General features: G+C 34.3%; 1 protein-coding gene across 1 annotated transcript; it reads left to right on the top strand.

The window, feature by feature from the left end:
* Positions 1-7,821: 7,821 nt before the first annotated feature.
* LOC133881856 (zinc finger protein ZAT10-like) lies at positions 7,822-8,956 on the top strand. Its single transcript, XM_062320901.1, has one exon. The coding sequence runs from the start codon at positions 8,105-8,107 to the stop codon at positions 8,801-8,803; it is 699 nt and encodes a 232-aa protein (XP_062176885.1). The 5' UTR covers positions 7,822-8,104; the 3' UTR covers positions 8,804-8,956.
* Positions 8,957-18,974: the final 10,018 nt, after the last annotated feature.

The raw sequence follows: 18,974 nt of genomic DNA, 5'->3' as shown, positions 1-18,974 counted from the left end.
TTGTTAGAATATTAATTAAACGATTAAATTCACAATTTCTTATCAGCTTAAATATTTGAAATAATTAGTAATTTAACATGACATTAGAAAAACTATTGGTCTTAATTTCAAACCATGTATTTACAGTTTATCTTATTTCAGTTAAATATTTCACGTGTTGTGCCTTACTTAATGAAGGAGAGTGTTAGAATATTAATTAAATAAATAATTTTTTTATCAACTTAAACTTCTAAGATAAACTATGGTTTAACAAAATTTTAAAATTATGGCATTTGCAAATTGCAATTCGTATACAACTTTTAATAAGCAAAACAAAATCATATTAAAATCTAGAAACTATTTACTAGGATTGGGGGAATCTCAAGTCTTGAGGTAGGCCGGCTATTTACCTATAGATTTTATGTCATAGATTGGGCTTTAATTCGGCCTCTGTCCCAGCCCAAATTGCAGCCTACCTAGACTCCCACTAGCATTGCTGATATATAGTATAATGACCAAACACTAATATATAAATAAATAAAATAAAATAAACCAATGTATGTAGTTAAGGACAACTTACATTGGAGATTTGTAGGTGTGAACTATAATTTTTTTTTTTTTTTTTTTTTTTTTTTTTTTTTGAGGTTTGACTATTCTTCAATCAAGTTGGGTTTTAACGAACTTGGATTTCCATATTATTTTGTTTGACTATTTCCTGGAAACAGTTTGAAATTTTACAACTTTTAGTGTATATATATATAAATTCAGGTCACAATCCACGTGAAACAATGTGGAAAAAATAAATAAATTAACAAAAATTGATCGGTAAAATTTTAATTGTTTAGTGATTAACATGTTAATAGTAACGTAGACTGTCACGTTAATTTGTAAAGAACTTTATAATAAGATTAATGGGACTATTCACACTGATTGACATGACTTGCTTTAAATGGTTTTTTTTTTTTTTTTTTTCGATATGGAAGGATAAGGCCCCCCCTACAATTTCAGGCCATTTATTGCATCGAACGGCGTAAAAATACTATATATTAAAAATGTGACATGTTACAAATGAAAATTGAGCATATTTTCATCAGATTCTTATGTTTTACGTCGTAGAAAAGTTTTGGACAAAAAACTGCTTTTTTGGTTTACTGAAGAAGAAGTGTCTTTTCAAAATTGAAGAAAAAATCAATTTATTAAAAAAGTAGTCTACAACATTATTCATAATTGATGCTCAACCAACTCCGTATATGAAATATGGTCATATTTAGAGCTAACCCTTTCACGTTCCATAAAATCAGTCTATAAAAGTTCAATCTCGTTTAGTAAGAAATTCATGTGGAGCTTAAAAGCCACGTAACATTATCACAACCCACACACGCAACGTGAAATTTAACTTTTCGAGATGTTACAATCTTTCTTACTCAAATTTCTGACGTCTTTACGAAGACCCATGTCACCCTGCAGTGCTCAAATGCCACACGATTTTATACTATTTGTTACGACAAAAAGAAAGCATATGAAATATTATTCTAAAAAAAATTTGGTCAAGTTCCCATTTAACCAAGAAAACTACTATGATGGAAGTGATTATGTCAGGCATGACTTCATCATCAGCCTCGTTTGTGCCGTCTTTCACAAAATGTTACTCCAAGGTTTCTTAGCAGCGACGGCAAAATGGATTATCCTCTTTCTTTGGTTGTTTCCGTTTGATTTTCCAAGAAAAAGGAAGATGGATTTAAAGGGCATTAAGTTATTGACTAAAAAAAAAAAATTAAGATTTTCTACTATTATTTGTCCAAATTAGACAGATAATTGTGATAAACTAAATTAAGATCCTCTCAAATTATCTGTCCAAATTTGAGAGAATTCGAGCAGGTGACTATGAAATACTACTTATTGAATCTATTTAGGGTCCGTTTGGGTTTGCGATTTCAAAAAGTGCGATTTAAAATAACGATTTTAAAATGTGTGATTTGAAAAAAGTGATTTTTAAAAACGCAGTTAAGTGTTTGGCAAAATCGCAGTTTGACCTTCAAAATCGCGAATTTACCTTTAAAATTCTGCGTTTTCAAAAAAGCATCATCTTATCTGCGATTTGAAAACGCAGATTCAAATCGCAATTTTTAAAAACGCAGTTCCCAAACGATCTATGTTCTGTGATTTGGTTTAAAATCGCACTTATTGTCTACGAAATCGCAATCTCAAACGCACCCTTAACTAGATAAGTGATTGTGCAACTCAATTTTTATCCAGTCAGGTAGATTCTATAAGTGGTCTCTCACAACCTGTCTGAATTCTCTTAAATTCGGGTAAATAATTTGAGAGGATTCTAATCTTGAAAAATCACTTATGAGACTTCAGTCGGGCTGTTAAACTACTTATCCGGGTAGATGAATTTTATAAATAATCTATCGCAATTATCTATCTGAATTCTCTCAAATTTAAATAAATGATAGTAAAAGATTCGATTCTTTAAAAAATGTTTTTTTGAAAATGAGAAGTGATTATGTGAGACGTGACCTCAGCGGCTCAGCCGCAGCATTACTTCATTTACTTGTACCGTTTTTACATGACTTTTGCTAAGGTTGTGTTTGTTTGTTGCACCGTTTGCCAAACTTTGACGCCACAATTAAAGTGTTGACTTGAACCGCAAATCTACGTCTTCTCATTTCTTTACAGTGATCCAATTGGCTGAAATCCGCAAGCCAGTGACGTGTCCGTTGACTATTGGCTCTCAGAATAGAGAGCCGCATGAGTCAAGAGGAACCTTTTTGTTTTCATCCCAAACCCAATATTTATCCGAAAAAAATATATATATTATAGAAATCATTTCGCTATATATTCCCTAAATATTTTCCAACCACAATGACTTCAATAAATTTAATCGCGAATAAAAAAAAAAAAAAAAAATTGCTATCAACATGGCTTGAGCTTTCACTAGTTAAAAAAAATTTGACAGTCGGTTAAAATTATCACATCTGCATTGTAAAAGAAAAATACGATCTTTATATGTTTTTTTTTTTTTTTAAATTAATATTGTGACAATCGGGTTTGGTGGTTTGGATTCGATTCTAATTAGAATTAGTTCCAAATTAGGACACATAGTTTGAATCACAATGAATACAATTTCAATTGGAACTAAGGGTGCATTTGGAATTGCGATTTCGTAGACAATAAGTGCGATTTTAAACCAAATTGCAGAACATAAATCGTTTGGGAACTGCGTTTTTTAAAATTGCGATTTAAAAACGCAAAAAATCTACTTTTTCAAATTACAGATAAGATGATACTTTTTTGAAAACAGATAATTTTAAAGGCAAATTTGTGATTTTAAATGTTAAATTGCGATTTTACCAAAATCTTAACTGCGTTTTTAAAAATCACTTTTTCAAATCGCACATTTTAAAATCGTTATCTTAAATCGAACTTTTCGAAATCGCAAATCCAAACAGACCCTAAATTTAAAAAACTAATCCTTGACAAACAACCAAATTACCAACCTAACTTTTGGGATCAGCCTACCCCATGCTTGATTAAACCCTCAAATTCAATGCTAAGATATTTAATAATGTTTTAATTTGTGGGTAAAGAAAACAAGATTACGAATTTCCTAACCATTAAGGCACTCGAATGCTTTTCTGTCCACAGAAAGTAATTAACTTTGGGAGCCACTAGGGGTGTGGCAAGTGTGATACATTATCTGTGAGAGAAGTAAATACGTGGCAAGGTGAAGCATCAGCAGTGACCACGTGGCGGCATTAAAGAGACTCCCAACAGAATGGACCGGCATGAATTGCTTGTCGGTAATGCCAAACATGTGAAAAGTAGCCAAAAAGACTAAAAAGAGACCTAATTTGCCAAGCGTCTTCGTGTAAACAATTGCCGCGTTGCTTGCCGTGGCGCTACACGCTTGGAGATAACGTTGGCGTCGGTGAAGCTTCCGTGTGTACTGTCACTACTCTGTAGTGTACGAGGACACTCTCTCCCGATCTTATATGTTTAGGGCTCGTTGGGTGTTTTTTTTTTTTTTTTTTTTTTTTTTTTAATAATTATGAATATCGAGAGAATTTATTTTTAAAAATTAAGTTTGGATGGTCTATAAAACTTTAGACAAAATTTTAAAAAAATTTGATAAAATCTTAATAGAATTTGAATTCTAAAAAACAGTATTAAAAATAATAAACACCTAAACATGCTAGCTTTTTTCTTTCCTTTTTTAACGTTTTTAATTTTTGACCTTTTTTTTTTAATTTATTATTCTTAAAATAAAAACATTAACAAATAATTCAAATACAAAGGCAGGGGTGACAAAAAAATGACTTATAACATTACTCATAAACTACATGTTAAAACTGTTTTTTATCAACTAGTGATTTTAAAAGTCACATCATTCTTAAAAGAATACAAAAGAATGACTTCTAAAATTACTCTTAGTTTCTCTCATGTTTGTTGTGCTTTTGTTTGCGGCTCTCTTGTTCGGCGTTCCAACGGATAAGAGTGTTATTATGGTAACATGCATCCAGGTTGTGAGTGTTAAGGCTCCGTGTTATAATGTGATATAAAAGTAAAAATAGTTTATAGCGTTTTACGAGTGTTAATGCTTTTTTGGATTATTTATTAATGTTTTTGTTTTTAAAATAAAAAAATCAAACATAAAATATATATTCACAAAATACTTACAAAACTATTTTTACTTTTGTATCGGCCAAAAATATCATTTAAAAAGTTTTATTAAACGAACTTATTACTTTATTATATTCAAAATAAATTTTTAAAAAAAATTATAAAAAAAAAAGGGTAAGAAAAGGAGAGGATAAAGTAATTAACATTATTGAAATATCTTTGTTGCATAATCCTACTCAACAACATATAATTATATATAAGGTTATGGCAAATTATTTGATGATTTGACTTAACAAACTTGAAGCAAGGAAAATTAAAATGGAGTGGGAATGGGACATGAAATTGGGTCGAGGGAGACCTAACTTGTACAACAAGAAAACTAAAAATGCACCTCATTCAATGTACGTATCTCCGAAGTCCGAGGCGCGAGGGCTTTGTTTTTTCTAGAAAACAACGAGGATAGTCATCGGGAATAGTAAAAACACGTGGCTTACAATGGAAGTTTCTCGTAAAAGTCTAGCTGTCTTTAGAGGAAGTTGCTACTTGCTATAAAGCTAGAAGTTATCACAATTTGGCAAATGGTTTTTCTTTTAAAGAAAAATTCATGGAATTGGGCTAGAAAATAAAGATTCATTATTTTCTACACGATTGATGATAAATGGGTATTATCATACTATTTTTACTTTTTACAAATTGATGTAACGGTTCATATAATCGCATGAAACTTATAACATAAGCTATTAAACAATTAAATTTGTGCATGATACTTGTGTGGATTGATATGCGGGTTTGTAAGAGAATTGTTGATGTGGACCAGATTGCGTTCAATTTTATGAAGAAATTTGGAGAAGATGTGGGCGTCCTGATGAGGTACAAAACATGTGAAGACAAGCTTGTTAGGAAGGTGTCGGAATAAAATCACATTCGTCAGGACGAGTAAGTGTCTCGTATGCACCGGAGCACATCAAATCGACGTAACCAACTTAATTTCAGTGTTTTAATAGAGTTAGAAGTTTAGATACTATAAATACTTGTTATAAACCGCCTTGACGGTAGCTTTTGTCTATTCCTAATTGGTTTTCAATAAGGAACACACATAAGAGATGCGTTACATTAATTATAGTACCTTAAACACTTTTCTTTCAAGATTGAGGGTTGATATTTCGTGAGTTACGTGTCATGTGAAATTAATGAGAATCTTTCTCTTACCTATATTTTTGTAGAAATGTTACTTTGTATTATTCTCTGGTCATTATTCTATTATTTTCGGTTTATGTTGCATTGTTAATTTACTATTAATTTTTTTTTAATTAAAATTAATTTAAATGTGGATTGACAATGCCATATCAACAAAAAAGTATAGGAAAAAGACTATAGAATGATGTATATCACATCTCATTCTTTCATCATTCTCGATCAACTGATGTAACATTATTAATTTATCATTGAATTTTTTTTTTTTCTATTTCTTTTTAATTAATATTGATCTAAATGTGGATTAACAATATATGGTGCAAGTACAATGGAATAAGCTCTTACAATTATGGGTTCATACTTTATGCAATGTATATGAACATGTCGATTTGTTTTTATATTTGGACGTAATTTAATATATATGAGTTTTTCATGTTCCACTAATATATACACACATATATATATATATATATATATATATATTTAAAAAAGGTTGAATCTTGTAGGGATATTTATTTACTATTCGGTGGGCTGAGGCTCATCCAAGCTAGTCAACTCTAGTATTAATTAACATATAATATTTAATAAGATTATAATCAAAATCAGATAAGGTAGCTAAAACCTTTTAATTGCAAGCAAATCCTTTAGATCATGGGATATCTTGCACATTTTAAAGATTGAACCTTGATTCAATAATAAATTTACAAAAAATTATGTGCAAGAAAATGATACTAAACACATCTCAATTTATATAAAGTAATGTTAAATCCGAGCGAAAAATCTATAATCCATCCATAAATGGGCAACATTGATGGCCAAAAAATAATTTTGCATTTAACATGTAATGGAAAATTACCGAGTAATGCTACATCCACGTCACCCATTACGGATGGATTACAGAGTTTTTGCGACGTAGCGTTGCTCATTTATAAAACCTATATATTTGTCAACAAATTATGGTCGATCAATTACTAATTTATTTCATTATAGCCATCAATTACTAAGAAGTGAAGACACTTGTTTCCTATTACTTTTTTTCATTATTAGGCACTACTCCATTACCCCCCCCCCCCCCCCCCCCCCCCCCCCCCCCCTTTTTTTTTTCCCCTCAAATTCCAATTCTAAAGGGGTTCATTTGGTTAGGCATTTTGCTTTTTAATTCTTACAAAACTAACTTTTTGAGATCTTTGCCTTTCGGTATTAACCAATACTTATAAAATTACAGCCATGCCCCCGTTGACTCCATTAAAGATCTATCTTTGAAAGAACACAGGAAGAACGTAAGAGAAACATGTAGAATTACTCTATTTGAAAACACCATTTCTTTGTCTTTCACTTTTTTTTTTTTTTTCTTAAGATAAAAACATTAACAAACAGCTTTAAAAAAAAAAAAAAATTATTTTCGAAACATCAAAATATTTTTTCAAATAAAAAACAAAAAAACACATTAATATATATATATATATATATATATAAAATCAGAAGATAGGGTAAAAATGACTGAAATTTCTTACAAATCAGTTTGTAGGAAATTTCTTACAACCTTCATATAAGATTGACATGTGGCTTCTATTTAAATAGCATATGTTTTTTACATATTTTTTTAATAGCATTAATAAACAGAAAAATAACTCTTGCATAATAGTTATGTAACTGTTGTGCAATGTCTTAGAGACATGATATGAGTCTCACGTAGGACCCACCACATACCTCTTGAATGGTGCACAATTGTTGTGTACCAATCACTTATTTGATAAAAAATATATGCTTATCACATGTTTAAAAAACACACAATTTTTTATATGTGAATTATAAAAAATATATGTCCCTATGAAATTAGTTGGCACTTGACAGTAGTGTTAAGTACTTGGTGGAAACACTGGAAAGTTATCCAACAATTTCCATCAATCTTCCAACCTGTAATTTGTAAGCGAAAGCGTACTTTACACGCCAGAAGACCCAAAGTCGGTCTATACATAAATATAAATATCCCGAGTGTGTGTGGTTTAATTGTAGCAGGCGTACCATATCGTTTTGACTTGGAAGAAGTCCGCTCGAAGCTCAGTCGCCACCCCACCACGACTCCCACTCTCCCTTTCCCCTTTCTCTCTCTCTTATTATAGTTGACCGACTTCACTGCCCCACCAAACCCCAATACCCACTCTCACCCTTATATAAACACAACACCCATCTCTTCTTCTGCACAATTCACACACACTGTTTCTTTCTTTCTTCCTTCCTTTATACAGAAACTCAGAACTCTTCTCTCTTGTTCTCCAAGAAACCCCCATTGAAGAAGAAGAAGATGGCCTTGGAAGCTCTGAATTCTCCCACCGCCGCCACCCCTTTCAACTATGAAGACGAAATCGACCGCAAGTACACCGAGCCGTGGGCTAAGAGGAAGCGCTCCAAACGACCCCGCGTCGAGAACCCATCCACCGAGGAAGAGTACCTTGCCCTGTGTCTCATCATGCTTGCCCGCAGCGGCTCTGAAACCGCATCTCAATCGTCGACACAGCCACCGACCTTGAAGCTCTCGTACAAGTGCACGGTCTGCAACAAAGCCTTCCCTTCCTACCAAGCACTCGGCGGCCACAAGGCCAGCCACCGCAAGTCCTCCTCCGAGAACGCAGCCACCGCCACCGCCACCGCCGCCACCGACAACAGCAACAACCCATCTACTTCGTCCGGCGCCGCAAGCGGCAGGACCCACGAGTGCACCATCTGCCACAAGACGTTCCCGACCGGCCAGGCCTTGGGGGGTCACAAGCGCTGCCACTACGACGGTGGGAATAGCAATACCAACAGCAGCGTGACCTTCTCGGAGGGTGGTGGCTCGAGCCACAGCCAGAGCCACCGTGGGTTCGACCTGAACCTGCCGGCCTTGCCGGAGTTCTTGTCGGACAAGAAAATTCATCGGCTTTCGGTAGTGGAGCAAGAGGTGGAGTCTCCTCTGCCAACAAAGAAGCCCCGTTTGTTCTTGATGGATTCTTCGCAAGAGTGATTTCTAGATGACCAGCTGAATCACAAAGCTTTCAATTAATTTTTTTTTTTTTTTTTTCTTTCTTTACAATAGCCATGATTGTTTTCGTTTTAGGCTTAATTTGTTTTGATGAATATTGTTTATGTACAGTGAATTTGTTCATTGTTTGTGGAACTCTCTATCTCTCAGTCCGCTATTATTAATCATTTTTTATTTTATAATTTATTCATTCATTTATTCCCATTCAATAATTGGATTGTAATACATATCTTTCGGGTGGATCATTTCATCGATGAGTTCTCCTCTTCTTTCTTTTTCTTTATTTATTGAATTTTCGAACACCCCAGATTTAATGAAAAATTATAAAAATCATTTCTCTAAAATAATTTTATTAATATTTACGAGAATTAGTTTAGTGGTCCAATTTTACACGAAAGTCTATTTCTGGACTTCTCAGTTCTCAGTTCTCACCGTGGCATTAGAGCTGAGTGGACTGACTGACTGACTGACTGCAGAAGTTGGATAAAGTCAAGGTCAGTAGGGTGTGTTGCCGCGTGAACCGCCGTGGCACAGAAGGCAAAAGCAGGGGGTGGGGCTCTCACGGCGGTGGACCGGTGGTGGTCTCTTTGAGTCTTCTCAAACACGAACCAGCCCATGTTAAGGCGATGGGTTCGAACCAGTAAGTACCATCCCATGTGGCTCGTGCCTTTAATGCACATGTTGACAATGATTATACCCTCTCTTTTGATGCCAAACCATTCTCTAATTCCAACTCACCCTGCAAACTACCAAGTGTATTTTGTCAAACAAAAATTTGCACACCTCTCTCCTTATCGATGTCACTGCAACCACCACACAATGCCGCTAGAATATGATACAAACTTAATACAAAATTAACAGATTATAATTACAGGGTCAAACTCGTTTATTTAAATAAGTTCATACCCATGTCTCGATATGATTCGAACTTGAAAGGTTGACAGTTGTTAACACAACTCGCAAACTTGACATGATCCAAACATGAAATTAGTGGGTTGTGTCTAATCTGTTTAATTAAATGAGATCGGATTATAATTTGATGTTTCGATACTATCTGAACCCGACATGCGAACATGAATTGTCGGCCCTAACCATACAACCACCCTCAGATTTGGTGTACATGCCTACTTCTTGGAAACTATTGGGTCTCGTATAGTACCTTCACCAGAAAGCAGCATTCAAAGATATTTGTTTAATCTCAATTAAGGAAAAAACTAATTGGACACGGTGTCAAACAGTTTACACTCCACGAAACGTTCTAAGATCATGACCTCGTGAATGACGAAAGAGCCCCTCGTACTCGAGTTGACGCAGTCCAGTCCATAAAAGCAATTGGTTTATAAAAGGAGCAAGTTGAAGGAAGAGAATGAGATGCGTACGTGCCGGTGCCGCGTCTTTAAATCCCTTTCCTCCAAACGCGGCCTTGACAGCCATTCATTGTTCTTCCCTTCACTAGTGAAACAAGAGTGTGGGAATGTCCTTTCTGGACTAATCTGTCAAACCTTACTTTAATTAGAGTATACAGGTAAGCACCATAATGTGTTCAATCAATAACAATGTTGCCTTGCCCGATTTTTCCGCTCAAACTCGGTTGGAAGAATTCTTTATAATTCAGTCTATTAAATTGATATTATCTTTACAACACGTAATTTGTTAATGCCAATTTAACGGACCTTGTTCAACCCAATTTGGAGAGGCTTAAAAGGAAGATAAAAGGCAAGAGTATGGGTCTTATTCTTACATGAGGATATTCCAAAGAGTGGCAACAAAAAAAGCTTGATAAGAATTTTTGTTTTATTGCTTGGACAGTTCTAAAGTTGGAGCCTTTGGGAGATGCTGTCAAGCAACAAAGATATGTTATTGCTTACAACACGTGATCTATTAATATCAGTTTAACGGACGGAGTTTGAAGAATTTTTTTCCAACCCAATTTGAGATTGGGGCGGCTTACAAAAGAAGATAAAAGGCTAGAGAGTACGGGTCTTAGAGCACCAATAGCAAATACCCTATAAATAGTTCTTTCCATAAATATAGAGAAAATGTTAAGAAATCGCCTGTATCAAATTCTCCGACCTACAGGTTCCTTAAGCATTTGCATTGGGAAGCACTGTAGTATTCTCAATGATTATTATAATCATAAACTCGATTCTCTCTCCTCTTACCTCTCTTCTCCTTGTAATAATTAAAAAAAAAAAAACAAATTTAATGGTTTAGGAAAAAATTAAAGAAATTTATTGTGGAGTATTTTTAAATAGAGAATAAAAAAATAGTTTTATTTTCTAAATTTTAAAAAAAAAATATTGAGCGTATGCTACTAATGCTCTTATAAGAGACATGTATCATATTCTAACAGGAGGATATTCCTAAGGATGACAAAAAAAAAAAAAAAAAAAAAAAGATTTATTTTGGTTGGACGGTTTTAACCGTTGGAAGCTTTGGGAGATGCTGCAAAGCAACAAAGAAAGAGGACTACAATTAGCCGTATCTTTTGGTGTTCTTTGCGTGCGGGAGGCAAACATGGATGCGTAGATGCAACTTCTGTACCATAAATGGCGGTAACATCTTTTGTTTATTATTGGTTCACACTTGGGGCATCCTAGTGAAAAACTTTTAGAGTCGGGGTGAAATTTAGATTATTATTTTAAGCTACCGAGTCAATGTTTGAACTCAAACCTTTATTTTTATATTACGTTCAATCTCTAATTAAAAGTTTAAGTTGATAGTTTGTTTTTGTAGATTATACAAATGTGTCCGCAGGTAGGGGGGGGGGGGCGGCGGCGGCAAGGGGCCATGGCCCCCAATTTCTTAAAAAAAAAAAATTAAGGTTGAAAGAAAAATTCTAAAAAATTATAAGGCAAAAAATAAAAATTTAGTTTACTAGCCCCTATCAAAAAATTTTTTGATCACTGGTCTCTGCCTGTAAGAGCTTCTGGCTCCGTTCTTGTGTATACGCAAGATAGCTCTTTCTATATTTGTTTTCTATTTTCAAACTAAGAATGTTAACAAAAACACTCAAATATTGTTTCGTTTTTGTGTTATATCATAACACCTTTTTTCTTTTTTCTTTTTTAAATATCATTAATAATCAGAGCCAAATCTAGAAATTTAATAAGAAAAAGATTTGAAAATGAAGGAAGGATACTAAAAAAGGCATGAGAAACGGTCTCTAATGGGTAGCTTAATTAGTTAGGGACTACATGACCTATGTGTGTACATCATTAATCATTCACGTATATTGGCTACTTTTTTTCTTTTTCTTTTTTCTTTTTTATTTTTTTAAAATTTTTGTAAGTTATTGGCCTTTTCTTTTACTTATTACAACTAAATCTTGTAAGAATTATTTTAGCTTTTCTTTAAGCTATATCGTCTAATCGTTTTCCACTACGTCAGTACAATTATTTATTTTGGGTGGTCTAGTTTCAAGACACCATATGCGGAGCGTTTCCTTACAGAATGATATGAACAAAGCTTAAGTAATAATTGGAGCAAATTTGGACAAATTATGGATGGAATAAAAGTTGGGTTAAGTCGGATGAGATCTTGGAGAGACATGTCAAGTATAATGCGAATTTAGCCGCTCATACCATAATCAAAGAGACTATTTTGTGTGTTATAGATAGAGTTTGAATTGAAGAAACCCAGATTCCTTATGTGATTGAAGCTATTCAATAAATATTAATATTACTATAAAACAAAAAATTCCAAGTCACCATATTAATTAGATGCCCTTCTTTCTATAACTGTACTTGAAAAGTAAATTTAACACAAGAAAAATGTATTAATTTGCAAATTCATTCACCGACTATGCCTTTTTTTCAACGAATAGCATATGCTATCATACATTATTGAAGAAAGTTCAAGAAAAAAGACAAAAACAAGAGGTTCAAGACCCCAATCCGAAGCCAAATAAATCTAACTTGAATAGCAGTCTAAACAATACATAATCACTACGGGGACCACAATGAGCTACTCTTTACATTTAAGTACAATCAATAAATAAAAGAGGACAGATCTATCACCAAAGTTAACAAATAGTCCAGTAACTTTTAAGCATTACAGATGCAAACTGTGAACAAACAAGAAAAAACAACATAAAACAAAAGCCAAAACTAGGACCAGCGTTAGGTGGCGCCGTTGCTGGAGTACACATGCTACCACCGGAGACCTCATTTGTAGTAGAAATTTGTCGGAAGATCTCGGATCCACTGAAAAACTCCCAACCGCGCCCTAGAAGACAAGCCGTGACTTACATACACCGGTCTAGGGAGTGATCTCCCTGGCGCGTGTAGGCCACGCGCCGAGCGTGAAGAATTGGCATGACTGTGGCTGGAGGTTGCTGGATCGGAAGAAGCCAGCGACCATCGTGGAGAGGGGCGTGTCTTGGAAAAACCAGGTCAGAAAACTCCGCCGGAAAACACACCAGAAAGTCGCTCCCCAGCCCAAATCCCGTGAAGTCTTTTGCCGAGAAACATCAACCACTACCGGATTTAACCTAGGGGAACAAAAACTCCAAAGCTCTAATGGCTGGAGGACACAAAAACTCCACTGGCTCTAGCCAAGGAAAAGCAAAAAACCTCCCCCACTCTAAAAGGACGCGGGGGGAAAACACCACTAGGGGAGGAAGGTGTGGAACCTCCCCCCCTGAACACCCAACAAAAAACCTTCGACCATCCTATTAATATTCAATTACATTTAAAAAAAAAAAAAATCAATTACAAAATTTGTAACCCCATATCTTGAAGGACATTGTTTTTTTTTTTTTTTTTTTTTTTTTTTTTTTTTTTTTTTTAAAAGGATCGGAAGAAATTCCTTCTACCTAATCTATTAAATTGAATATATTATTTCTATTAAAAATGCTGGTGATCAAAATCACATATTATAAGGATAAATGCCAACTTAATAGAGTGAGCTTGAAGGATTTTCTCAAACTTAATTTAGGGTAAAACTTTTTGTCATGTCTTAAAACGTATGGAAGATTATTTTGATGGTAATGAGAATTAAAAAAAAGGCCATTTTCAAATTTTATGTAATTTTCTAAGGACAAAATTTTTTTATAAACCGGTTTGTAGAAAAATGCATATAACCCACATATAAAATTGACATGTATTTATTTGTATTCATTTAATAGCATATGCTTCTCACATGCTTTTTTTTAATAGTATTAATAAAAAAAAAATATGTGCTTCTTACATATTTAAATGACACATATCACTTTTATACGTGAGTTGTATGAAATTTCTTACAAACTAATTTGTAGAAAATTTCTGTCCATTTTCTATTGTAACACCTAGCTAGGAATCTTTTAGCCTTGTTGATGGTGATCCTTCTAGACTTAGGTTCCAACGAGGCCCACTCCCTTATTAATCATGGATTAGTTTAGGCCTATTGGGTATAAAGAAACTCGTGGCACGTCGGATCAGATCTCCGATGCCAACTGGATCTAACCCGAATCGAACCACTTCTAGGGAGTAAGCTCATGTTAGGCGATGGCGGCCTACACTCTACCTCTCCGCCTTATTTTTACTAACTTAAGCATCGAATATAGTTTTTGCTAATCGCAACGAGCCTCCGACTGACTCTATCTATCTTTCTACTCTTGAATTGAATATTTGGTGTGCGGTCATTGTATCAACAAGTAGCATGAATTCATTAGCCAACAAAATTGATTCTGATATTCTTTTTTCTATTATATCTATGTTTTAAAGACCAATTATTTTTGTGTGTGGACGAGGTCACTTAAAACAAGGGCAAATTAAGCAGAAGACAAGCCAGAGTGGTTGCATCCTGTGCAATTTTCTACAGTTGACACAAATAGACGGATGAGATCAGGTCAATGATCAATCATTCAACCTGTTCAATAAGAGTGACTAGTTGACTTTCTGAGCAGGATTAGGAATCCCTATTTATTTATTTATTTATTTATTTATTATTATTATTAATTTGGCAGCTAACTAATAAAGAATTCCAGTGTGGACAGCTGATTTTTTCAACAAGAAGACTTCAACCGTAGCTTCTCTGCCTTTTCCAATTATTATATATAATAAGTAAAGCTAAGCAGCCTGATTAATTCCATACCATTAGCCATGGCATTCTTGTTTGGTAGGCGGTGAGAAAACCATTTTGAGGCAATGCCTTCTTTTCTATTTTGTTTTCGGTTTTCAAAAACAAATATATTAAAAAAAAGAAAAAAATACACATATTCGCTCAAACTATTACAACGTTGCCAATTCCCTTAAAATACCAATTAAGTCAATATTTCCATAAATTATCAAAAAAAATGTCAACGTTTCCTAGTGTCCACCAAAAGACAAAATGACCTTAAATATTTTTTAATAAGACAAAAATACCCCTATAAATTAGAGAAAAAAAAACTAAAAAACCAAAAACTGAAGAAAAAAAAGAAGAATAAAGCTGTCTCTCTCTCTCTCTCCCTCCCTCTCCCCCTTGTTGATTTTTTTCCTTCTTTTTTTTTTTTTTTTTTTTTTTTTTTTTTTTAACTTTGTAATTTTTGTAATTTTTAAATTTTTACTAAGGGTATTTTTTTGTCATTAGGAGAACATTGACATCTTTTGATAGTTTAGAGTGGACATTGACACAATTGGTAGTTTGGGAAGACGTTGACAATGTGATGGTAGTTTGAGGAGAATATGTGTACTTTTTTCTATAAAAAAAAAATTATAAATACAAAATACCCATAATTATTTTCACATTTACGACACCTCACAACACTTTTTTAAATAAAAACAAAAAAAAATACATTCCAAAACACATTAAGATAGTACATCAAATAAAAAGCACAAAAGCTGAGTGGGGCAACCCAATAACAATCACATTACAATTAGCACAGTGTATAAAAGACTTAAATTTGATTGGGACTGGGGCATATGAATGACCCGGCCCAATGAATTATTGGCTCACCGGCTAGGAGAGAAGCCGCCTGACATTGCGGTCGGAAAAGACAATCCAAAGGTGGACATGCTTGAAACAACACCTACCACAACATTAACAATCAATTTTGAACACCATAATAGAGAGTGAAACACCAATAGAGATTGGATCGGAGCATCGACAAAGAGCTCCACCACGGTGTCCGACAAGAGAGATACCCGACATAAAAGGCTTGTGGACACCACATCCACATCCCAATCTACATTTAGATTTAAGAGTCTTTAGAGACAACAAGAGGGTATCATCGATGGATGATGTCATATTGAGTTGTTTAATTAACCTTCCCCAACTCGCAGCTCTTAAAAAAGCTAAATCAAGTGTGATTAGACTAATCCTCCTTTTCACACTAGCCCATGTAGCCTGATCGTGGCTCAATCACTTGTGAGCCCAAATTCATAATATATATATATATAATTTTTACATGTATTTTTTTTTTTTTTTTTTTTTTTAAATAAGTACTTCAACTAAATAATAACAAAGAAATACATAAGGCTTTGCAACCTAACAAAGAACCTTGAAATAATCGCATTAATATAAGTAAACAAAAAATAAAAGAGAATGCAACAAATAAATGATACGGTCCTATATATCTTTACTACGAAAGCCAAGAAAAATGGTTGTTACTAAAGACGATTTGGTAAGATACAACACGAATGTCACATTTAAGAGGTGTAAGAAGGGCCCTAGACCTTGAAAGATCCAAAAATTCAAACCGTAGCCAAATAAAGAAATAACTACAGTACTAGCACACCCAAAGGTGAACCACCACAGTAGAAAAGACATTGATAAAGATTAAAACGAAACCTAACGTGAATATAGGCTATATAGCTTTAACAGCTGAAAAAAAACTACAGTAAACAAATAAAAACAAGAAGTAAAACATCGGCATCTGATGTGGCGGAGTAGGAAGGAAAGTGGCGATAGTGACCAATGGAGAGGAGGAAACAAGAGGCAACATGTGCGGTGGACGACGATCCACGTGAAGAGCATGTAGAACATGTATGTTATTTTTTCATTTGGCGCATATTTTGGACGAGCCAAAAGGTCTATAGGTTTTTTTATTTTATTATTATTATTTTATTTTTTATTGACAATTAACTCATGCAATCAAGTGATCTGAATCTATGAGTTCACCCAAGACATACCATTCAATCCGAAAACTACTGATAACCACTCAATTAATCTTGTTGGCAAAACTAGACAAGATTTCAATTGAATCATTTGGTCTGTTAATTTGATTAATTATGTTGGTAGAAACTCAATACATTGCAGCTCTTGCAAGTTAAGCAATCTCTCTCTCCAAGAGCAACTTTGACTGTAGTAAATTAGGTGGATTCCAACCACTTTCTATATAATGCGTCATTGGACTAGGTTATACATCTTCCATTGGCTTAGAGTGTTAAAATATTAATTAAATTATTAAATTTAATTTTTTTATCAGCATAAGTTTTTGAGATAAATAGTGATTTAAGATGATCTAGAGTAATGCTAGAGGTCCTTCTTGTGTTCCTCAAAAAATGAGGTAACTTTTAAAATCATCATTGGACTTCTGATTGATTACTATTGAATTTTGATCAAATTATGATTTTAAAATTCACATCATTTTTTGAACGGGCATAAGAGTGATAGGTACATGAGGGACTTTTAGAATTACTTGGTATCAAAGTAGCATAAATTTTTTAGATAAATGATGATTTAATATGGTATCAAAGTAGATGTCGTAAGTTCAAACATTGACTCCAAAAGTTTACCTCCCATTTCAGTTAAATATTCTATGTGTTAGGTCTCACTTGTTGAAGTGGAGTATTAAAGTATAAATTAAATGATTAAATTCACAATTTCTTATCAACTTAAGCTTTTTAGATAGGTAGTGATTTAATATGGATAATCCTATAAATGTCTCGAATGATGATTATGATATCCCATTTTGCATTTCTTTCTTTATTTTAAATTTTTTAAAGAAAGTTTTGCAGATTTTCATTAATAAACCATGAATAAACATTTTGCTCTGCAAGTACAATGTCGCAAATAGATGCAGGAAAAATCCTCCATCCAAACCTGTTCCACATATTGATGAATAGACGCCTTTGCTAATCTATGTAAAGCTTCATTAGCTTCCCTTTTTATATGCCCCACTGACCATGATTGAAAATTATTTAGGATAACTTTTGCATCTTCAATTAATTCCCCATACCTGCTCTAACAAGGTCCTTCTTTCTACAAGGCATTAACTATTTTTAACACATCTCCCTCCATCATGATATTTTGGAAATCCAGATTTTTACTATATTCCACAACCTTCCAAGCTGCCAAAGCCTCAGCTACAGACGAGTCAGAAATATAAGGCTTTGTTCCGCACAATGGGCACATTGATGCCAACACTTCCCTTTATGGTCTCTAGCTATTATCCCCACTCCCATCTTCTTTTTTGTTTGTGTCTACAATTGCATCCCAATTTATCTTAATCATTCCTACAAGTAGCTTTTTCCATCTCAACACCATAATTTCTTGGTCATTCGTCACATTATTCCTCAAACCTTGTGCGACCTTTTGGAATTCCTTCATGAACTCTCTCGCACTTCTAACTAGTTGAGAAGGATGCAAAAAATACCTCCTATGGACCACTATATTTCTCTGAGAGAAATGCTAGGGGTACAAAAACTCTTACAAAGAGAACTTTACAAACTGACATGGAGCCTCACGTCAGCTTAACATTAAAAAAAGTTAAAACAATTTTTTTTATGCATAGACAAAAATACCCTTTCTTCTCATGTTCAACCCACTTTCATGGAAACCATCACACCGCCGGAAACTCAGCACGCCGGCCACACAACTCCGAACTCGACCCACCAGAAATCCAGACAGTCGCGGACTGGACCATGACCCCGACGACGCTTCTGGTCGGGGAAGGGCCAGATCCAGGCCAGATCCCGTCTAGCCGAGCGGGATCCGGCCGTTCTGGCCGGGGATCAGCCTGCCGGGATCCGGCTGTTTTGACTGGAGAACGGGGTCGCCGGTGAGACTGGATCCGGCGATGGCAAGAGGATTTGACCCATTTTTCTCTGGACACATTATGAAGGGCATTTTTGTATTTGTATAGCATGCCACGTCAGTTAGTAAAAGTTTAAGTACACTTAGCATTTCTCTTTCTCCGAAGCCATAATCTTCTTGCTACCATAGCCACCAATTCCAGCTCGTCCTCATC

The sequence above is a fragment of the Alnus glutinosa genome, chromosome 11, assembly GCF_958979055.1.
Source record: "Alnus glutinosa chromosome 11, dhAlnGlut1.1, whole genome shotgun sequence".
Taxonomy (NCBI): domain Eukaryota; kingdom Viridiplantae; phylum Streptophyta; class Magnoliopsida; order Fagales; family Betulaceae; genus Alnus; species Alnus glutinosa.
The sequence above is the reverse complement of the archived record's forward strand: the minus strand, read 5'-3'. Positions and strand labels throughout refer to the sequence as shown.